Consider the following 23951-nt stretch of genomic DNA (forward strand, 5'->3'; position numbering starts at 1 on the left):
ATATGAAATTCTGGGTTGAAAATTCTTTTCTTTAAGAATGTTGAGGCCGGGCGCGGTGGCTCAAGCCTGTAATCCCAGCACTTTGGGAGGCCGAGGTGGGTGGATCACGAGGTCAGGAGATCGAGACTATCCTGGCTAACATGGTGAAACTCCGTCTCTACTAAAAATACAAAAAACTAGCCGGGCGTGGTGGCGGGTGCCTGTAGTCTCAGCTACTTGGGAGGCTGAGGCGGGAGAATGGCGTGAACCCGGGAGGCGGAGCTTGCAGTGAGCCGAGATCACGCCACTGCACTCCAGCCTGGGAGACACAGCGAGACTCCGTCTCAAAAAAAAAAAAAAAAAAAAAAAAAAAAAAAAAAAAAAAAGGATGTTGAATATTGACCACCACTCTCTTCTGGCTTGTAGAGTTTCTGCCAAGAGATCTGCTGTTATTCTGATGGGCTTCCCTTTGTGGGTAACCCGACCTTTTGCTTTGGCTGCCCTTAACATTCTTTCCTTCATTTCGACCTTGGTGAATCTGACAATTATGTGTCTTGGGGTTGTTCTTCTCAAGGAATATCTTTGTGGTGTTCTCTGTTTTTCCTGAATTTGAATGTTGGCCTGCCTTGCTAGGTTGGGGAAGTTCTCCTGGATAATATCCTGGAGAGTGTTTTCCAGCTTGGTTCCATTCTCCCCATCACTTTCAGGTACACCAATCAAACATAGATATGGTCTTTTCACATAGTCCCATATTTCTTGGAGGATTTGTTCATTTCTTTTAACTCTTTTTTCTCTAAACTTCTCTTCTTGCTTCATTTCATTCATTTGCTCTTCAATCACTGATACCCTTTCTTCCACTTGATCGAATCAGCTATTGAAGCTTGTGCATGCATCATGTAGTTCTTGTGCCATGGTTTTCAGCTCCATCAGGTCATTTAAGGTCTTCTCTGCACTGTTTATTCTAGTTAGCCATTCATCTAATCTTTTTTCAAGGGTTTTAGCTTCCTTGCAATGGGTTCGAACATCCTCCTTTAGCTTGAAGAAGTTTGTTATTACCGACCTTCTGAAGCCTACTTCTGTCAACTCATCAAAGTCATTCTCTGTCCAGCTTTGTTCCGTTGCTGGCAAGGAGCTGCAATCCTTTGGAGGAGAAGAGGCTCTCTGGTTTTTAGAATTTTTCAGCTTTTCTGCTCTGGTTTCTCCCCATCTTTCTGGTTTTATCTACCTTTGGTCTTTGATCATGGTGACTTACACATGGGGTTTTGGTGTGGATGTCCTTTCTGTTGATGTTGATGCTATTCCTTTCTGTTTCTTAGTTTTCCTTCTAATAGTCAGGTCCCTCAGCTGCAGGTCTGTTGGAGTTTGCTGGAGGTCCACTCCAGACCCTGTTTGTCTGGGTATCACCAGCTGAGGCTGCAGAACAGCAAATATTGCAGAACAGCAAATATTGCTGCCTGATCCTTCCTCTGGAAGCTTTGTCTCAGAGGGGCACCCAGCTGTATGAGGTGTCAGTCGGCCCCTACTGGGACGTGTCTCCCAGTTAGGCTACACAGGTGTCAGGGACCCAGTTGAGGAGGCAGTCTGTTCATTCTCAGAGCTCAAACACTATGCTGGGAGAACCACTGCTCTCTTCAGAGCTGTCAGACAGGGATATTTAAGTCTGCAGAAGTTTCTGCTGCCTTTTGTTCAGCTATAGCCTGCCCCCAGAGGTGAAGTATACAGAGGCAGGCAGGCCTCGTTGAGCTGAGGTGGGCTCCACCCAGTTCAAGCTTCCTGGCTGCTTTGTTTACCTACTCAAGCCTCAGCAATGGCAGACGTTTGTTCCCCACCCAGGCTGCCGCCTCGCAGTTTGATCTCAGACTGCTGCGTTAGCAGTGAGCAAGGGTCCGTGGGCGTGGGACCCACTAAGCCAGGCACGGGATATAATCTCCTGGTGTGCCATTTGCTAAGACCATTGGAAAAGCTCAGTAGTTGGGTGGCAGTGTCCCGATTTTCCTGGTACATACTGTCACGGCTGCCCTTTGCCAGGAAAGGGAAATCCCCCGACCCCTTGCGCTTCTTGGGTGAGGTGATGCCCCGCCATGCTTTGGCTCGCCCTCCGTGGGCTGCACCCGCTGTCCAATCAGTCACAATGAGATGAACCAGGTACCTCAGTTAGAAATGCAGAAATCATCCGTCTTCTGTGTCAATCATACTGGGAGCTGCACATCAGAGCTGTTCCTATTCAGCCATATTGGAATGAACTCCACTACATGGATGGAAATTTTAAGTTAGTGGGGCTGAGGAGATCACCTGGGGAGTGTACACAGGCAGATAAGAGCATTCCAGGAAGAATTTAGAGTTCTCAGTCATTTGGTTATGGGGCAGAGGAAGAAGAACCCACAAGGTTTTATCTTTCTTTCTATCTGTCTATGTCTACACAGAGAGAAACATATAGGACTATGTAACTATAACTATGCATGTGTGTGTCTCTGTGTGTGTGTATATATATATACCTATATACATATATATGACTTTTTTCTGAACTGTTTTAAGAGTAGCTTTTAGACATGATATCCTTTTCCCCCTAAACACTTCAGAGTATGTATGTATATATGTAAATGCATATAAGTATATGTGTATATGTACAGTCATGTGTCACTTACTGATAGGGATATGTTCTGAAAAAAATGTATCACTAGGTGATTTTGTCATTGTGGGAACATCGTGGAATGTACTTACATAAACCTAGATGGTGTAGCCTATTGCTCCTAGACTACAAACCTGTATAGTATGTTGCTATACTGAATACTGGAGGTAATTTTAACACAATAGTAAGTACACACACACACACACACAGAGAGAGAGAGAGAGAGAGAGAGAGAGAGAGAGAGAGAGAGAGAGAAAGAGAGATTATAAAGCCAGTGTAGTAACATGTTACTATATTGGGAATCTGGATGATTCCTGGAATCCAGGAATCTTTGTTCCACTTTTGCGCTCTCTCTCTCTCTCTCTGTGTACATGTAAACCTTTCACAACTTTTCTGTAAGTCTGAAATAATGGCAAAATAAAGTGGTGCAAATTGAGTACTAAGGTGGAAGATGACCTCACTTGGAGTAGGTAAGAAATCTTGTAGGATATACTATTCAGCTGGATTTGTATTTAGAAATTCAAAGGTGATGGGCAGGACATTTTGGTAGTAGGAGTAGGATGAGCATGCCATAGAGGTGGCAAATAGCAGGGTTTGTTCAGGAATGAACAGCAGGTGATTGGGTTCCAATCTCTGCGTGCTTTCCTTGGTATTGAACACTAAGCAAAGTGGGTGGTAAGGTCATTTGCAGAGAGGAAAGGGGTGGGATGGGAAATGTGATCGAGACTATGATAGGGATTCAAATGGATTCTGATTCAAATGATTCAAATGGATTCTGAGCAACATTAATGGTCCAGTGGGATAAATTTGAAATGGAATTGGCTCAATTTCTTGTCTTTTTCTGGCAATGTTGAGCAAGCCAGGAAAACAGAACAAACAAGGTTAGAGATTAGCAAGTTAAGTGCAGCAAGAGGGACAAGAGACCAAGGACAATGGTATTAAAATAGTTTCTCTTGAGGTCTGGCTGGGAAGGAGCAAGTGAGGCTTAAAGGAGGATGGGCAGTGTTTGGGAAGAGACCCAGGAAAGGCTGATGGCAGGCTCTGGAAATCTTAGACTATTCACAGTCTTGTTTCCTCATCTACTATTTTAAGGAGCTGGATTAGGTGGTCTGTAAATTCCCTGATAGCTCTAAGGTTTTGTTTTGAGAAAAAGTCTCGCTCTGTAGCCCAGGCTGGAGTGCAGTGCCACAGTCTCGGCTCACCGCAACCTCCACCTCCCAGGTTCAAGTGATTCTCCTGCCTCAGCCTCCTGAATAGCTGGGATTACAGGTGCGTGCCACTGCACCCACCTAATTTTTTGTATTTTTAGTAGAGATGGGGTTTCACACGTTGGCCAGGCTGGTGGTTTTGTTTTGTTTTGTTTTTTGTTTTGTTTTAAACTCCCTTTTCTCTTGGCCTCCTTTTCAAAATAGATTGAGCTACTTATGAGGCATGTGACCTCTTAGAAAAGGTTGTGGTAGGAGATCAAGGTTAACACCTGGGCATAGCTATAAAGCCCCAGTTATAATATTTTCAATCTGGGCCCAAACGTGAAAAAGGAGAATGAACTGAATATTAGGACTGGAAGGGAGAGGGGAGGGGACTTGCAGGTTTAGAAGGAGTAAGCAGCACTGAAGAAGAGATAAGGAGGCAAGATTAGAATCAGGAGACCAGGTTTGGGGTTTGAAATCTTGGAGCTGGAGCATTTCCAAGTGTTGACTGGAGTCCATGTATGGTCATACATGTGGGTGGATGAGAAGGGAGGAGAAGGTCAGTACAGTTGGAAGGTTTGAGGAATGGTAAGGTCAGAGTATAGGAAGGAGGCCGGGTGAGGTGGCTCATGCCTGTAATCCCATCACTTAGGGAGGCCGAGGCAGGCCGCATCACCTGAGGTCAGGAGTTTGAGGCCAGCCTGGCCAATATGGTGAAACCCCATCTCTACTAAAATACAAAAAATTAGGCACGGTGGTGGGCACCTGTAATCCCAGCTACTTGGGAAGCTGAGGCAGGAGAATCGCTTGAATCTGGGAGGCGGAGGTTGCAGTGAGCTAAGATGGTAACACTGCACTCCAGTCTGGGTGACAAAGCGAGACTCCGCCTCCCCCGCCACCCGCCAAAAAAAAAAAGGAAGGAGATTGTGGTCCCGGAGAATATATCAGCAAACAGCGAACATTTCTTGGGGGCCTATTAAGTGCCAGGCATGAACAGGACTGAGGAAGACTGGGATAGTGTCAGACTGTGAGAAGCAGGAAAGAGGAGAGTGAAAGTGAATGTCCTGAACCCCAACATTTGGAAGGATTAATGAAAGAATTAATGAACCCTGGGTCTGGAAATCGTATGTGAGGAGAAATTTTTGAAGTGTTTAGAAGATCACTAAATTCATGACAGACATCAATGGAATGCAATAAACCTGTTACATTCTCTTGTTCTCTTGTATCAAATTTAAGAAGATTTGTGGCCGGGCACAGTGGCTTATGCCTGTAATCTCAGCACTTTGGAAGGCCGAGGTGGTGCAGATCACCTAAGGTCAGGAGTTCAAGACCAGCCTGGCCAACATGGTGAAACCCTGTCTCTACAAAAACAAAACAAAACAAAACAAAAAAAACAAAAATTACCAGGCATGGTGGCGGGTGCCTGTGATCCCAGCTACTTGGGAGGCTGAGGCAGGAGAATCACTTGAACCTGGGAGGCAGAGGTTGCAGTGAGCAGAGTTGTGCCACTGCACTCCAGCCTGAGTGACAGGGTCTGTCTCAAAAAAGAGAAATTTGCAAAATGCCTGTTTGCATAGGAGAAAAATTTCAGATGTTATATTTGATATTCAATAAATGGACTCTGATATTTAGGAAACACTGGCTTCTGTTATTTCTGTAATATTTAAGAGTGACTTGTATGATATCACTAAAAGTTAAGTTTTGTAAAAATAGCTTTAAGAAATTAGGTATGGAAAAGAAAAGTTATCAATATAAAAAGTATAGTGTGATAAGTACATAAAATAATTCTTCTTTATGAAAAGATTTACTGTGGTCTTTTAAATATGAATTATCTTAATATCCTTATTAACCACATGAGAAAATAAAAAGGAGATTAAAGTTGTATGCATTTTGAGATTAGTCTATTGAATAAAGGAGTTACACCTGTAGTTGCACTGGTTTTTGGAAACAATATAATATATTCAGAAAGCACAATATGTTTATGCCATTCTGGAATCTGAAACATCTTCATCAATTAAACTAGAAACAAAAAATCTATGTGGCACTAAGAATCATTAATAGTAGAGATTAGTACCATTAATCATTAATCATTAATAGTAGAGAGTAGTAACAAGCAAAATAGCCCTTTTTAATAATATATAACATCCTTTGATGGTTCTAGTTTCTTCATTATCATAAATGTGTAGAACTAGAAATACCATTTGACCCAGCAATACCATTACTGGGTATATATCCAAAGGATTATAAATCATTCTACTATAAAGACACACGCACATGTATGTTTATTGTGGCACTGTTCACAATAGCAAAGACTTGGAACCAACCCAAATGTCCATCAATGATAGACTGGATTAAGAAAATGTGGCACATATGCACCATGGAATACTATGCAGCCATAAAAAAGGATGAGTTCATGTCCTTTGCAGGGACATGGATGAAGCTGGAAACCATCATTCTCAGCAAACTAACACAGGAACAGAAAACCAAACACCGCATGTTCTCACTTATAAGTGGGAGTTGAACAATGAGCACACATGGACACAGGGAGGGGAACATCACACACCAGGGCCTGTAGTCGGGTGGAGGGTTAGGGGAGGGACAGCATCAGGAGAAATACCTAATGTAGATGACAGGTTGATGGATGCAGCAAACCACCATGGCATGTGTATACCTATGTAACAAACCTGTATGTTCTGCACATGTACCCCAGAACTTAAAGTATAATAATAATTTTTAAAAAGTGTAAAAGAAGTGGCCCTTCAGCCAGATAACCTGAGGTAGAGAACTTGAGTTTAGTTCTTCTTGCCACTGCCTTATGATTAGGTCTTGGCCTTTTCTCTCCCTGTAAAAATAAAAAGATTTGTGTTATTGTATTACTTTGTGAATTAAGTATAAATAGTCTAAAAATTTAAAAATTAAATATAAATAGTATTTTTAAAAGTATAAAAATAGTATAAAATATAAAATACAAATGTGTGTGACTGTATTTTGAAAAATTAACTGTAAGTATATAGCATTTGGATGGTCTTTGTTGCAGTCCATGCTTTCAAATTTTTGTGTTTTTCAGCCTTTTTATCAGCAATTTTATTTGCAAAAGACATAATTATTATTTCATTTGTTTAAAAGAGCAGGTCTTAGAAGGAGCAAATACTCATTTTCCAGGGTTATCTTTAATCTCCAGTTATTTCTACCTCAGACTCTTGGTTCTATTCTTAATGTATTATGTTGTGGTCTTTATTTAAACAACTTGGGAAGTTTTGTGTTTTATTTAAACAAGTAGGGAAGACACTTTTGATGATTTAGGCAAATCCCTTAGCCTCTTTGCATCTCAGTTTTCCCATCTCTAAAATAGGAACAAGTGTTATTCTTATATTCATTTATTTAACAAGTATCTACTGCACTCATGTGCCAGAAGGTGCTGGGCTACAGCTATAAACAAGGCCCTGCACTGCCATAGCTTATACTCTAGTAGGAAGGTCTAGATAATAAACATAAATACATAAATAAAATAATATCAGATAGTGGCAAATGGGATGAAGAAATCAGAGTAATAGAATGGAAAGTGATTGGTGGGCAGAGAAGACGGGGGTGGCCACCTGATCAAAGAAGTCCTCTTTCAGGAGGTAGCACATGCAAGCTTAGGCCCAAATAATGAGGAGCAGACGTGCTAAATGTAGAGGAGGAGTGTCCAGGCAGAGGAAAGTCCTTGAGGTAGGAAGAAATTTGGCATTTTTTATGACCAGAAAAAAGGCCTGAAGCTGGAGCCTAGTGGAAAAAAAAGGGAATGTATTGTGATGTCAGGAGAATACTAGGTTATTCAGAGAGGCAGGTAGGATCCAGATCATGCATGGCCTTGTGGGTATGATAAGGATATTACTGGATATCATTTTAATTGCAATGAAAGACATAGAGCAGCTCCAAACAAGGAATTGACACTGCAAAATTTACATTTTAAAAAGATCCCTCTCTATAAATAAATTACTAAAACTAATAAGATCAGCAACAACAAATATATGTAGGAATAAATTTAACAACAGTTTACAGATCTTTATGTAAGTTTGTTATAGACATTTTTAGCAGGTATAATGAAGATATACCATGCTCATAAATGGGTAGCATTGGTGTCACAAAGATGCGAATTCTCTCCAAATTATGTGATAAATTCAGTGCAATTTGGATTAAAAATCAGAAGAGGATTTTCTTTTCTTTTATCTTTTCTTTTCTTTTCTTTTCTTTTCTTTTCTCTTTTCTTTTCTTTTCTTTTCTTTTTGGAGCTTGAGAATCTGACCCTAAAATTCATGTGGAAGAACAATGAGGCAAAATAATCCAAGTCGAATTGGAATTTGCCCTACCAGATATCAACATACATAACTAATATAGTGTGATATTGGGAGAGGAATAGATAGACCAGCGGAACAGAATAGAGCCCAACATAGACTTACACGTACATAAAAAGTTGAGGCTGAACATGGTGGCTTACACCTGTAATCCCAGCACTTTGGAAGGCCAAGGTGGGAGGATCATTTGAGGCTGGGAGTTGGTGACCAGCCTGGGCAACAAAGTGAGATCCTGTCTCTACAAAAAATTTTAAAAACTAGCGGGGTGTGGTGGCACGCACCTGTTGTCCCAGATACTTGGAAAGCCGAGATGGGAAGATTGCTTGAGGCCAGGAATTTGAAGCTGCAGTGAGCTATGATCATGCCGCTGCACTCTAGCCTGGGTGAAAGAGCAAGACCCTATCTCAAAAAATAAAATAAAATAAAATAAAATAAAATAAAGAACAGTTGGTCAGGAATGGTGGCTCATGCCTGTAATCCCAGCACTTTGGGAGGTCTAGGTGGGTGGATGACTTGTGGCCAGGAGTTTGAGACTAGCCTCAACATGGGGAAACCCCAACTCTACTAAAAATACAAAAATTAGCCAGACGTGGTGGCATATGCCTGTAGTCCCAGCTACTCGGGAGGCTGAGGCAGCAGAATTACTTGAACCCGGGAGGCGGAGGTTGCAGTGAGCCGAGATCAGGCCATTGCACTCCTGCCTTGGCGAAAGAGCGAGAGTGTCTCAGGGGGAGGGAAAAAAAAAAGAAAAGTTGATATATTATAAAAGTGGCATTACAGGTCAATGAGAGAAAGGATGGACAATTTAATAACTGCTGCTAAGACAACTGGTTATTCACATAAAAAACAAGATCAATCCAGATAGTTTAAAGCCAAAACCATGAAAAGCCATACTTTAAAATATTTAGAAGAAAGTACAGCAGAACATCTTTATTATCTCAGGTTAGGGAAGGATTTCTTAAGGCATAAAAAGCATAAACCCTAAAGGAAAATATATATGGTATATGTATGTGTGTATGTGTGTGTGTGTCATTAGTTACATTAAACACTTCTCTACATCTGAGACATCATAAAGTAAAAAGACAAACGACAAACCAAAAAATTGGCAAGCCAAAAAACCAACAAAGTTTATTTTACCAGAAAATAGTAAACAACCAACAAAAACCCTATGAATCAATAAGGAAAAGGCAAATAATTGCACAGAAAAATGGGCAAGGATATAAAGTTGAAAATCACAGAAAAGGAAAATTGAAAGTCCAGTAAATACAAAATCCTGTTCACCTTCACTAGTGGTAAAAGAAAGGCACTCAAACAAGAATGGCAACATTTTAAAGGTACCCACACATTGGGGAGGAACTAGAGCAGCAGCCAGGGGCATATACCACTGACTGGAGTATTAATTGTTATGACATTTTGAAGAGCAGTTAATTTTTAATATCTGGTAATAATACTGAAATAAGCTACTAATTCTAGGTATACTGCTCTAGAGAAAGTTTTGCATGTGCATGTAAGGGATAGTCATGGCATCATGGGATCTTTGGAATGAAAAATTGGAAATAAGCTGAATGGCAATTAACAGGATAATGGGTACATAAATTACAAGTATATTTGTATAATATAATTTAGCAGTGAACATGAATTAAGTGCAGCTATAGTTATTAGTGAGGATAAATCCCATAAAGATATTATTGGGCCAAAAAAAGTTGCAGAAAGACTTATGTCCTGAAAATAAAATTTATATATAAAGCACTAGATATTGTTGTGGATATATATATGTAGATGTGATAAAAGTATACATATTTCTATGGGAATGATAAACATCAAATCAAAACAGTTTTACCCCAGAAGAGTGGGAAGATGAATGAGAATAGGAAAGGACACACAGGAGACTTCAATTACATGTGGGATGTTTTATATTTTTTTAAGTTAGGTGGCTGATATATGGCTATGTTTCATTATTCACGTCTTTGTTGTATATCATTATTTTTTTGTTTTTAATTTTTTTGTTATTTGTTATATAACACAATTTTTAAAAAGATAAAAATCATGCTAGCCTACAAACTGAAGAATGAACTACCAGGGGTTAAGAATGAAAGGAGGTATAGTAGGAGACAACTGTAGTACCCTAGGAGAGTAGACTTGAATATCTACCATAGTTTCTGGCACATAGTAGGTGTTTTAGTCTTAGGAGTTATTTAATTGTGATGGTTGCCATTATTACTATCATCATCATTATAAAGGTAGAAACCAAAAACATAGTGGGATAGTGGGATGGTGAGGGAAGATACACTAAATGTTGTGAGTAGCTATCTTATGCTAAGTGCTTTACCTCTTTTAGTCCTAACTGGAATCTAGTTGAGGTAGATATAAAGAAACTAAGGCTCATGGTGATAGCCAGAAGGCACAACAGCTACATAAATTTCTAATGACTCATTTTCCAACGTTTTTTAAAACATGCATACACACACAGACACACCCCAAATACATACACCCCTTTCCTGTCACACTTGAAAAAAATTCAAGTATCTTTTTCCTTTGTTCATAAATAACACATTCTGGGTTAAATACTAATAATTCCGTATACTACACACTCAGTGTCTTATTACGGAATATTTTTGGATCATGTCTCTCCATTTTTCAGCTGCCCCTCCTAATAACTCTGAGGAAATCAGGGCAGATGATTATTCATGTTATACAGATGAGTAAACTAAAATACAAACAGGCTAAATCAGAAGTTCTTGGCCTGGTGTCCATGAACTTCACAAAATCCTGTTAAATAGTTCATGATTAAATGGTCATTTTTCTAGGTAGAGGGTCAGTTTTAATATATTTTCAAAGGAGTCCATGACTCCCCACACAGGTTAAAAAAAAAAAAACAACCCATGGGTTAACCGATTTGGCTAACTGGGTGGAGCCCTGACCCCAAGCAATATTTCCCTTACCCCTTGCCCTGATTTCAGTTACGCACAATCTATCAGACAAAAATTCAAATTAAAAATATTAGTAAATACTTTTTGTTATGTTGACTGACTGCTAAGATGGACATGTTATTATACATTTTGAAACCACTTAGTTGGGAGGAATAGTTCTGTTTTGTTCAGCTCATGGACAGTAACTCTTAACTTTTCAGATGAACAAATCAAGAACTGTCATCTTTACCTGCACAGACTTGTTATAGAAGAAATGACTCTGATACAGAAATTATGTAATCTATCTTACAATTTGGGGTACTGTACAAAAAATTAAGCAGGAGACACAGCCTCAGCTAGTGTGGAAAACGGATCATGAGCTGAGAACGGGGTTTTCATTTCCTTGGACAAGTTCCTTTAACGTTTACCGTTGTCCCTTCTCTCAGCTGTAAAAGGAAGGATTGAACTAGATAGAGGGCTTGTCAGAATTCCTCCCGCTCTAACACTGTACACAGTTGGATGGAATTTAAAATAAAAAACTGTGCATGAACCCTTCACAGTCTGTCAATTTTAGCTTTATTTCACTGGCTGAGTGTCGGGGACCCACCAGACCTGCCTTTTCTGAGGGCCAGACCTGCAGTCCCCCTTTTGGGGACTAGGAGTTGGGTGTGACCTGGGAAACAAAGCTGTTGAAGGCCAACGGGCTAGGAGCACCTGAAACACAAGGGCTCTCTGTCTCACTCTGTAGGCCAGGCTGGAATGCAGTGGTGTGATCTCCGCTCACTGTTACCTCCGCCTCCCGTGTCCCAGTTCAAGCAATTCTCCTGCCTCAGCCTCCCGAGTAGCTGGGATTACAGGCACGCGCAACCACGCCTATCTATTTTTTCTTTTTTTTTTTTTTTTTTTTTTTGTATTTTTAGTAGAGACGGGGTTTCACCATGTTGGCCAGGCTGGTCTTTAATTCCTGACTCGTGATCCGCCCGCCTCGGCCTCCCACAGTGCTGGGATTACAGGTGTGAGCCACCGCGCCCGGCCAACACAAGGGCTCTTAATCCTTTGTTTTCTTTTTTGAGGCAGGGTCTCACTCTGGCGCCCAGGCTAGAGTGCAGTAGTGAGATCACAGCTCTCTGCAGCCATGACCTTCTGGGCCCAAGCGATCCTCCAGCCTCAGCCTCCCCAAATGCTGAGATTATAGGCATGCGCCACTACTCCCGGTCTTAATACTTTTTTCAGGAATGAAGGAAGGCGGGAACGCCCAAACGCGGTTGGCGTGAAGCAATCGCCTTAAAGCTGAGTGGAATGTGTGGTTGTTGGGGGTGGAGCCGAGAACCTGACGCGATTGGAGAGCAGGAAGCGCCCCGCTGCCCGCCTCCAACCCGAGGCCAGGGCTGGGAGAGGGCCGGGAAGGAGGCGGGGCCGCCCCGGGAACCACTGGGCCTGGCGCGGCCACGTGACCGAGCTCAGGGGCGGGGAGAGGGCGCCCCGGCTCCGCCCAGCGCGCATGCTCGCGGCTCGGCGCTGAAATTCAAATTTGAACGGCTGCAGAGACCGAGTCCGACACTGGAAGCCGAGAGGAGAGGACAGCTGGTTGTGGGAGAGTTCCCCCGCCTCAAGACTCCTGGTTTTTTCCAGGAGACACACTGAGCCGAGACTCACTTTTCTCTTCCTGAATTTGAACCACCGTTTCCATCGTCTCGTAGTCCGACGTCTGGGGCGATGGATCCGTTTACTGAGGTGAGTGAGTTTGCGGGTGCAGCCAGCCATGACCCACCGCTCTAGGCCCCCACTCCCCTTCCTCTGTCAACCTCTGGGCGAACCCCTACAGGGCGGAGGGCGCGTGTGTGCGCGTGCGCAGTGTGTGCGGGCGGGGGTCGGGTTGGCTGAGGATGCAGAGCAGGGGCCGCGGCTGCGGCCTGCTGTGGTTGGTGGGTTCCTCTGAGATTTTGTTGTTTCAGTCCTACAGATAAAACTCAGGGAGGAAGGCTTTGAGTCTGTCCTAAAAGGCGGTAGTGAGAGGTCTTTCAGCCCCCGTTTTTACCATGTCCTCTGCAGTCCTGGCCCAGCAAGAGTGAGACGCAGGCCTGCGGAACGGGTCCTGCTGGAAGCAGCTGGAATGCCCTGCAGGGCGGGGTCCGGGGCGGGTGACTCAGTGCGGCTGCCGCCGGGAAAGGCAGTGGGATGTGTGATTTGCGGAGTTCACTCAGCTCGCAGAGATGCTAATGACATGACAGCAAAACGTTAAAATAAGCAGGTGCTAGAAACCACTGCATTCGTTCATAAAAAGTCAGTAGTTCCTTGATATCCCATTGTTCAGCTAACTAGCGAAGAAGTTCATACCCGGGACTGACATTTTAATTGAAAGGAAACAGTGCAAGTGTGCCGACCACAACTATCAGCTCACGATTTTAGAGCAAAGAAATAAACCTTTCGGTGTTTATGGGGCATGTCATTACAGTACTTATTTCATCTTTTGTTCCTTTGAGATTGCATATGGGTTACATCGTTATTGTGTCGATTTTAGCTTTTGTGGAGACTGCGTTGTCACATTCGGGAGTGTTTTGTTGCCAGTTGTCCACTCCCTTTTATTCCAGGACAGTTCCTCTTTCTTCAGGCTGTTGTGCAAGTTTTAAACTGTTAGTTTTTGAGTGTTGCAAAGTGGACCTAGAACTATGTTTACACTGATTGAAAAACTTAAATGCTGTGAAGAGTGGTAATTCTTTCGGGGAGATGTAATTATAATTCTGTAAGTTATGTGTAAGATATTAATTACAGGTTTCAGCAATTAGAGTTTACTTATATTCAAGCATGACATAATCTATTTTTCTGTTTCAAATTCTTAATCATCTTGGGACAAATACATCAATTTTTTTCACCTTCCTTAAAGGTTCTAATAGAAAAACCGAGAGCATATTTTTGTATTAGCCTTAAAATAGGGCTGGTCATACACCAGATATCTTTCACTTACACTGAGGTCGGAAAGGGTGTATTTTATCTAAACTAGAATAGGATTCCTTAAATCATCAGCCCTATGTGTCCTCCTAAGTAACAGACAGGAACAAAGCATTTTTAAGTTGGCTGAAAATTGCACTTCATTTTACTTAAAAATGTCATTCTGAAGGTAGTACAAATCTCAATTGAAAGAAACTTTACCTGTTTAGATCATTTTAGAATGTGCTCAGAAATATGTATGGTTTATATTATGAAAAGCTAGATCACTTGCAGTTGGAAAAACAGCTTAGACATCTTTTCCTTAATAGGTAATGAATGAACTACTTGAATTGATTCCAACTCTTGGGTGCTTAATTATAGCATTTATAACATTTGCACAGTGAAATAAGCTACTGGTACAGTTCTTTGTCTATCGACTGAAAGTTAGTATAAAATGACTTTCTCAACCAGGGTTTCCTCTCAGGAACTTAGGAAAATTGAGAGACTATGGTACACAGGAAAATTGGGAGACTGTTTTCTCAGTTCTCCCAAGGATAATTCAATGCCACCCTGCAAACATAGAAAATAAGTCTATTACATTAACGCCAGGGTATTAGGGCTTGATTGTTTTGGTAACTCCAGTTGAGAAAGGTTACAATCATGGTAAACTCTCTTTTCCTCAAACAAGACTGTTTTGCATTGCCCTTCCTCCCTGCTGTTGCTGATACTGTTCTGGCACTCTTTTTTTTTTTTTTTTTTTTTTTTTAAGACGGAGTCCCGCACTGTCGCCCAGGTGACAAAACCATAAACTCACTACTCATAACATCAAGAGTTTGAAGCTCTGCTCACAGGTGATAGTCATCCCAGTACAAGAATACTACAAAGAAACCCAGAATAAAGTCTACCAATCCAGAACTTTCTTTATAAAAACCTTAAAAGAGAAAAAGCTATAATTAAAATACTTCACAGAAGCATATTTTATTGTAGAATTTATCTTATTTTCCAGAATTAAATGAAAGTCCCTGGGGAAGAGCTGCTAGAGCATATTGAAAATAAGAAGTTAATTTATATTGAGTCTACTCTGTTAAAGAAGGCAAGGAAATGAGTGAAATCTCCTAGAAAAATTTGTCAGAAATGACTTTGGGGTGTATGTGGCAAAAGTTGTTCAGGCACTATAAGCTTCAGTTTTCTGAGATCCATTCATGTGGGCTATCGTACTTCTTGAATATGTTATTGCAGTTTTTTTTACTGTTGGGAGAAAGGTGTGATATTTCAAGGAATATACCTTGTATTTAAAAGAGCTTTAAAATTCCTGATATACTGTAAGGAAGGGCTATTGAGTTTATATATTTCAGATACATAATTTCTTTTAAATTAATAACCTTTGGTGTTTATAGCTTTATTTCACAGATTATGAAACTGTTTTTGCATATCTATTAATTTTTTTTTTAATCTGGAAATTTTTGAATCTAATATAAGCAATAGAACGTTCATATATGTTTGAATGACAAAATCACATTCTTTTGTTGTGACATACTGCTCATGGTAACTGAGGCTGTGCTGACTCACAAATGTTCTAACTGACCAGAATGGAATGTGGGCATGTCTATGAATGAATATAATTAGGCTAGTGTTATATCTGGGAAGTGATAGATATAGCAATTGAAAAATCACAAATTTATTAATTTAGAAAGGAATCATTATTTCTTTTTTTCTTTTTTCTTTTTTTTTTTTTTGAGACAGAGTCTTGTTCTCGCCAGGCTGGAGTGCAGTGGTGCGATCTTGGCTCATTACAACTTCCGCCTCCCAGGTTCAAGTGATTCTCCTACCTCAGCCTCCCAAGTAGCTGGGACTACAGGCATGCGCCACCACACCTGGCTAATTTTTGTATTTTTAGTAGAGACGGGGTTTCACCGTGTTTGCCAAGCTGGTCTCAAATTCCTAGCCTCATGTGATCCGCCTGCCTTGGCCTCCTAAAGTGCTGGGATTACAGGCATGAGCCACTGTGCCCAGCAGAGACTTTCTTATAAAGGGTTACAATCTACAGTGTGGCCATCCTGACAGGCTGGGAAACATATTTACTAGCTTCGGGCAGAGATTGGAAACAGGCACTTCAAGAGAGGAGAAGGTGGAACAGGAATGTGTGCCTAAAGGGTTAGCCAAGTATACATATTCAACAGGTTATAGGCAGAGCTATGAGTATTTACAAAAGGGGTCCCAATGGGTGGGTACTGAGCAAACATGTGGTTACATGCATCCCATGTTCACTTTGGAATGAAGACTTAATATGTAAATACATTATAGTTGGGCCCTATATGTAAAAAGGTGAGGTGGAGACATGAAGGCATTCAAGTGAGCAGCCTCAGAACCAATTCATGGTTGGTGGTCTTCTTACTGAGAGAGAGTTATCGAAATCAATCTCTTGTCCAATTAAAGCTGTAGTTGTAGCTTGTGGAGCATGAGGGTTAGTCATTGATGGCGGATGAGCTGCAATTATTTTAATATTTATTGCTTATCTTGAGGTCAGTGCTTGTTCAGCTACTAGAGTAAAAGAAAAGCTTTGGCATTTAGAAGACAGTTTATTTTTTAAGTGTAGGGAGTTTGTGACTTAACCCTTGCCTGGCATGGCCTTAGGTCCTATTTATTTGTTTAGAGACAGAGTCTCACTCTGTTACCCAGGCTAGAGTGCGGTAGCGATCACAGCTCACCGCAACCTTGAACTCCTGGGCTTAAGTAATCCTTTTGTCTCAGCCACCCCACCCACCAGGTAGCTGGGACCATAGGTGTGCCCCACCAGGCCTGGCTAACTTTTGTATGTTTTGCAGAGACAGGATCTTGCTTTGTTGCCCAGGCTTGATCCTGTTTATAATTTGATATCTTATTGCTACAAAGAGCCTTCTGTCAGTCTTATGATCTCTACCTAACATTAATGCTCATCAGTTATTGTGTCTAAACAGCAAAAGGAGGGGTATAACAAGGTGCATGCAGCCTCCTGTCCCATCATGGCTGAGCACTCAGTTTTTAAGGTTTCTCTGGGGTCCCCTTCGTCAAGAGGGGGTTTGTTCAGTTGATTGAGAGGATTAGTATTTTATTTTTAGTTCTCATATTGTATCATGGGAGAAATTATCAGACATATATGGATTTGTGAAACAATATGCTTATTCTTGAATTTTTTGAAGGACTTTTATTTAGTGGGTGAAGGTCTTGTGTTTTGGAAGCCATTTGGTTCATAAATTATTTTTTCAGTGATTAGAGCATTTCAATTGAGTGTCATTTTTTTCAATGAACTTTAAATTAGAAATCATTCTTAAGAAGAGTAGAGAGTGTGCCTTCTTTCATATTTAGCTCATGTTTCTTTTACATACTCAGATTTTTAAAAAATTGTTACTCTATTTTAAGGAATTAAAAAGAGTCAAATGGAATTTAATTTTTCAGCCTGTACTAACTACTGTATCTGAGTATGCAAGGCGGTAATAATAATCTGCATACCTCCTTTAGTTGTGTGCATTTGAAAGAAAATGAATTGTTTCACAGGGTCTTGTGTTTGAGATTTACTTAAATTGACTTAAAATAGGAACATCAGTTGATTTGGAGTAGAAAGGAGTATTCATGACTTTATGCAATGGCTAAGATTTCAATTTAAAACCATTTTATTATATGTTAATATTTAATTAAATAAAACGTAAGACTATTTTGTTTTTCTTTCCTCTTAGGAAGTGTTTTATGTTTTCAAAGGACTAATATGTTATTTATCTCTTGCTGCTTACCACCATCCCAGATTTTAGGGGCTATGTTAGTTTTGCTGCTGTAACAACTTATCACAAATTTAGTGGCTTAAAATAACATATTCATTATCTTACAGTTCTTTAGAGACAGGGTCTCACTCTGAAATCTGAAATGGATTTTACTTTGTTAAAATCAATATGTCAGTGGGATTGTGTTTCTTCTGGAGGCTGTAGGGGAGAATCTCTTTCCTAACTTTGGGTTTCTAAAGGCCATCTGCATATCTTGGCTTGTCCCGTTCCTCCATCTTCAAAGCCACAAATCACATTACTCTGACCTCTGCTTCCATTGTCATATTTTCCCTGACTCTCATCTTCCTGCCTCTCAGTTTTCCATTGTAAGGACCTTTGTGATTATGTTGGGCCTGACCAGATAATCTAGAATTATCTCCATCTAAAGATTCTTTTTTTGTTTGTTTGTTTTTTGTTTTTTGTTTTTTGAGACGGAGTCTCGCTCTGTCGCCCAGGCTGGAGTGCAGTGGCGCGATCTCGGCTCACTGCAAGCTCCGCCTCCTGGGTTTACGCCATTCTCCTGCCTCAGCCTCCCGAGTAGCTGGGACTACAGGCGCCCACCACCGCGCCCGGCTAATTTTTTGTATTTTTAGTAGAGACGTGGTCTCACCGTGGTCTCGATCTCCTGACCTTGTGATCCGCCCGCCTCGGCCTCCCAAAGTGCTGGGATTACAGGCGTGAGCCACCGCGCCCGGCATCATCTAAAGATTCTTAATCACATCAATAAAGTCTCTTTTGCCCTGTGAGGCAACATATTCAGAGGTTTAGGGTATTAGGACAAAAAATCTTTGAGGGACCATTATTTTGCCTACCATAGTGGCTTAAAACAATACTCTATTTTCTCAGGATTCAGTGGGTCAGCAATTTGTATTGTGCTCAGCTGGGCTGTTCTTCTGCTTGTCTCTCCAGTGGTCATGCAGGAATCTTCAGTGATCTGGCAGATTATCTGGAGCTGGATGGTCTAGGATGGCCTTATTCACATGTTTGGCAGTTGATACTGACCATCAGCTGGGCCATGTGTCTCTAATAGACTTAACCTGGGCATGTTCACTTAGTGGCAGAGAGAGAGACCCCAAACTGTAAAATCTCTTGATGCCTGGAAGTCTCACAATATCACTTGTGCCATATTTTATTGGTCAAAGCAGATCACAAGGCCAGCCCAGATTCAAGGGTAAAGAAATAGATTCTGTCTTTTGATGAAAGCAGAAAGAATTTGTGGCCTTTAAAAATCTTATATAAGTAACTTTACACATTTTATTTCCCCTGTAATGTTCCTATAATAATTACGACATTGGGGTGCTCATTTAGTGAATCTTGATGTAATTGCTTAGGATTCACTTTTGAAATGTGTTTAACTGTCATCCTATGTGGCAATTGGTGATTTTAGAAGATACTGCAATTTTATGAACTTTTGATTAAACTTGCGTTTTAACACTGATATATTTATTTGGGTAGAAACTGCTGGAGCGAACCCGTGCCAGGCGAGAGAATCTTCAGAGAAAAATGGCTGAGAGACCCACAGCAGCTCCAAGGTCTATGACTCATGCTAAGCGAGCCAGACAGCCACTTTCAGAAGCAAGTAACCAGCAGCCCCTCTCTGGTAGTGAAGGTAATAGACTTTGTGGGGAAAAATAACATTTGCTTTTTTTTTTTTCTTTTGAAGGAGACAAGCCCCAGACATTTCATTAGCATATAGAAGAACCAAGCTCTTTGGGAGACAAATGTAACAGCCTCTGGGGGAAATAACAGCCTTCTATTGTATTTCAGAGTTATTATATTAGGCCTAGAACCCATCAGGTTGGAACAGAGTTTCTTCTAACAAATATTTCAAATTAATTGATTGAACTTTATTTTCTCCAATCTGAAGTTATCCTTAAAACTTCAAGGGAGGAAAAATAAAGGAGTAGGGTAACATTTATGCTTACAGTAGTGTGTAGTTTTTTATCCCAGAGGTGGCAGAACAGCTGGCCACAGAGTGTGGATGGTGTCTCTGGTACTAGCAAGGCAATGGAAGGCACACTGCCAGTGCTTGACATTTAATGAACCTTTTTCACCCTCTATTTGCTGAACTGACTCTAAAGTGTAGGTTGTTAAATCTCTGGAAGTGGTGGAATTAAACACAAGCACATACAACACAAACACAAACTCACCTGTAGTCTTACTCTTCCCTCAATCCTGGGATTCCCAGCCAGCATCAGCCAGCCTCCTTAGTCTTTTCCTGGATGTGGAATAGTCTTGAGATAATAATCTTCCTTAGTACGTCTGTAAAATACTGTAATACCACTGTAAAATAAAATATAGAAAAAAATTACAGAGGGAAAACCAATTTTTTTTTTTTTTTTTTTTTTAAAGAGAAGAGTACATGGGCTAGCTCAGTTATTTTGGAAGCTAGTCATAGAACAAAAATTAGTGTTCATACATTTATCCATTTTGAAGGGAGAGCGAAGGAAATACATTACATATTATATGGTATTCAGCCAGGAAAATAGGGGCCTGTCCCTAGTCCAGGATCTTCTGTTTTCCCTGTGAGATGGGTTTGTACTATTGAGTGCTATGTATTTGAAAATTAGTGTTTGGATGCTTAGATAGAAGTTCAAAACTACATTTTGATGTTTAGGTAGAAGTTCACATTTACTGTTTTAGATAATTGTAAACTAGAATAATTCTGTATTTCCAGATGGTATTGCATGTTAAAGCAGGAACACTTTCAAAAATTATTAGGTGTGTTCATACTAAATAGATCCATAAATGAGTTACAAAACATTAGAAAGTTTCCAAAATAAAAAAAGGAAAAGAAAAGAAAAAAGAGCCAGGTGTGGTGGCTCACACCTGTAATCCCAACACTTTGAGAGACTGAGGTGGGCAGAGTGCTTGAGCTCAGGAGTTGGAGACCAGCCTGGGCAACATGGCAAAACCCTGTCTACAAAAAATACAAAAATTAGCTTGGCATGGTGACACATCTATAGTCCCAGCTACACGGGAGGCTGAGGTGGGAGCAGGAGGTCGAGGCTGCAGTGAGCTGAGATTGCACCACTTCACTCCACCCTGGGTGACAGAGTGAGGCCCTATCTCAAAAAAAGAAAAAAGAGACAAAAAAGTGGAGTAGGGAAAAAATAGGTTAGAAAGTTTCATAATGTATATTTACTTAGGTTGATGTCAACAAGGGCAATCATGATTTATCCCGATACTACTTTGGTCACTGCCAGAACATTTGGTTAGGCAATTGATGAAACTGACTTAATACGAAATGTACATTCTTTTAAAATATTAATTTTCCAGGAGATATATTGAAACTCAGTTGTAGTTAGAAATAATATGCCTTATGGTTATGATAATTTTTTTTTTTTTTTTTTTTAATTTTAGGGCTTTTTCATTTATTTTGTAGGTGTTCATAGAAGCTTGAAATATGAAATGTTAAATATCCGTACCGGTGAATTTGTTTGGTATTGACCAGATAATTCAGTCACTTTTTCTGTCGCCTGTCATAATCCTAAACCTCAAGCCAATTGCCCTTCTAACCATGCTTATTAGTTATTTTCCATGAAAGAAAGTTTCAAAAACAGAAAACCTGGTTTCTACACTTAGCTCAGCTGTGTGACTTTAGGTGGGTAACTGAATTTCTCTAGGCTTGATATTTCTTATTTGAAGGTGAGGTGATTAGGCTGTATAATCTTTAAAATCTGTTAGAATGCTTTCTTATTCTGTGTGTATGCACTTTTTATTTACTATTGTCTTAACACTATTTAAAGTGTTACGCAATATATTTTGAAAATGTTATTTAAATGTCTTTATTTTTATTTTTCCATAAATTATTGGGGTACAGGTGGTATTTGGTTACATGAGTAAGTTCTTTAGTGGTGATTTGTGAGATTTTGGTGCACCCATCACCTGAGCGGTATACACTGCACCATATTTGTAATCTTTTATCCCTTGCTCCTGTCCCGCTCTTACCCCCAAATCCCCACAGTCCATTGCATCCGTCTTATGCCTTTGCATCCCCATAGCTTAGCTCTAAATATCTTTTCATTAAGGTTTTTATACCATAAATTATGTTTGCTTGAAAAGATCTTTCATATCAGATTTCTAAGTTGCTGAAAGAGAATGGGGTTTTACATATTTCTGGTTGTAACTAAAATCATTTAAAAGAATAGGGAGGGGTGATGTTTTATTAATTTGTTAAGTATCTACCCTCAAGTTTTTCATGCTGTGAGAAATTGCAAATTTTGAATGTCTTTTTTCCTCTTTTTTAATGTAGAGAAATCTTGTACGAAACCATCACCATCAAAAAAACGCTGTTCTGACAACACTGAAGTAGAAGTTTCTAACTTGGAAAATAAACAACCAGTTGAGTCATCGTCTGCAAAATCTTGTTCTCCAAGTCCTGTGTCTCCTCAGGTGCAGCCACAAGCAGCAGATACCGTCAATGATTCTGTGGCTGTCCCGGCATCACTGCTGGGCATGAGGAGAGGGCTGAACTCAAGATTGGAAGCAACTGCAGCCTCCTCAGTTAAAACACGTATGCAAAAACTTGCGGAGCAACGGCGCCGTTGGGATAATGATGATATGACAGGTATGAATTGTATAGATGGTATGGCCCATACATCTGTTCCAATAAGATGCAGTTTGGTATGTTAAACATTTTATCAGTTAACTCATGAAAAGTAAATGCTTTTGTTTTATCTATATGTTGAGTATCCTTTGCTTGCAAATGGTTTGTCTACCAGTAGTATACGTTGGTTTTGTTTAAACTGAAGTAGATCACAGTGAGGTTCTTGGACTAGTTCGTAGAAACCTGATCTTATGCATTACCTTAATATCTGCAACGAAATATAGTTGAGAACAAACTATACGTGTCATTAGCATTGCTGACCCTCAGCTCCATGTTAAAGAAATCCTATTTCATGGATTCAATAATTAAATAAACTTGAGGGACTAAGGTATGCAATGCTGTTCGGTAGGGGAGAAATAAAATGTCAAAAAATATAAATTGAGCACCTACAAAGTATATTATTATGCACAGTGCTGGAAACGAATGAAATGACTTGATCCTTGCCTTTCATGAGCCTATCATCAGAAGGGGAACCTGAGAAGTAAAGCAGCAATTATGCAACAGAGTTATTTATGCTATGATCAATTTCACTTATCGCTTGCCTTGTTACAAAAAAAAACAAAGCCTTGAGATGACTTATAAAAATATCTGTATTACAAAACAAGAAAAGTAAAGAAGTCAAGGTGAAGAGAAAATACGGGAAGGAAAAACAAGTGAAAAGTAAAGTCATTTTATTAAATGCAGACTGTAAAGTCTTCCTTTTGCTAGTGGCCCATGTGAAGACGTGAAACACTTATCAGTTACGTGACTAACAAGCTAAAAGCAGAACCATGTTTGGCACTAAGACTTGAGATTTGGCAGTAAGACCTGAGAGAACTTTCTTTCATGTGTCCTTAAATATGACTTTGTGGGAGCTAAGAAACCTATAAGGTTTCTCAAGGTAGGCAGATGTCCTGGCTCCAAGCTCAGTAGAAGCATTTCTTTTTTCTTTTCTTTTTTTTTGAGACAGAGTCTTACTCTGTCACCCAGTCTAGAGTGCAGCAGCACAGTCTTGGCTCACTGCAACTTCCGCTTCTCAGGTTCAAGTGATTCTCGTGCCTCAGCCTCCCGAGTAGCTGGGATGACAGGTGTGTGCCACCATGCCCAGCTAATTTTTTTTTGTATTTTTTAGTAGAGATGGAGTTGCACCATGTTGGCAAAACTGGTCTCGAACTCCTGACCTCAAGTAATCGCCTGCCTTGGCCTCCGAAGTGTTAGGATTTCAGTAATGAGCCACCGCACCTGGCAGTAGAAGCATTTCTAAAGTAAGCTAGCACAGTGCAGGTAGACCCCACGGTGCTTGCAGACAGCTCAGTGGCTACTGGGCCTCACCCAAGGAAGCATTCCTTAGGTGGTTCTCAGCCTGGCTGATTGTATCAGAATCACATAGACCATAGGATTAGAATTTCAGAAATGTGGTGGAACCCCAAGGTGTGCTTTTGTCTTATTTTTTTTAAAGCTCTTTAGGTAATTCTGATACATAGTCAGAATTGAGATCAAGTGATCTGAAGAATGGGGCTGGATAGATGACAGCTATTTTAGACTGGATTAAACCAGGTGGACTACATGTATTTCAGGCAGTCTTCCATACATATCA

General features: G+C 40.4%; 2 protein-coding genes across 6 annotated transcripts in view; one reads left to right on the forward strand and one right to left on the reverse strand.

The window, feature by feature from the left end:
• Nucleotides 1–12822, reverse strand: part of MATCAP2 (microtubule associated tyrosine carboxypeptidase 2) — a 66507-nt gene extending 53685 nt beyond the window's left edge. For both annotated transcript variants that reach the window (XM_011731427.3, XM_011731431.3), the window contains exons 1-2: nucleotides 12701–12822; nucleotides 6571–6640 (exon numbers count right to left, since the gene is read on the reverse strand). In XM_011731427.3, the coding sequence (XP_011729729.2) occupies nucleotides 6571–6640; nucleotides 12701–12808 (178 nt within the window). In that variant the 5' untranslated portion in view covers nucleotides 12809–12822. The remainder of the gene's footprint in view (nucleotides 1–6570; nucleotides 6641–12700) is intronic.
• The window catches only part of LOC105475869 (anillin, actin binding protein), a 64730-nt gene continuing 53326 nt past the window's right edge, over nucleotides 12548–23951 (forward strand). For 2 of the 4 annotated variants that reach the window (XM_011731422.3, XM_011731425.3), the window contains exons 1-3: nucleotides 12549–12778; nucleotides 19222–19375; nucleotides 22022–22336. In XM_011731422.3, coding sequence (XP_011729724.2) covers nucleotides 12761–12778; nucleotides 19222–19375; nucleotides 22022–22336 — 487 coding nt within the window. In that variant the 5' untranslated portion in view covers nucleotides 12549–12760. Of the gene's footprint in view, nucleotides 12779–19221; nucleotides 19376–22021; nucleotides 22337–23951 lie in introns of all 4 variants that reach the window. The other 2 variants (XM_011731424.3, XM_011731423.3) reach the window with 2 other exon arrangements.

The sequence above is a fragment of the Macaca nemestrina genome, chromosome 4 (assembly GCF_043159975.1).
Source record: "Macaca nemestrina isolate mMacNem1 chromosome 4, mMacNem.hap1, whole genome shotgun sequence".
In the NCBI taxonomy this organism is placed as follows: Eukaryota; Metazoa; Chordata; class Mammalia; order Primates; family Cercopithecidae; genus Macaca; species Macaca nemestrina.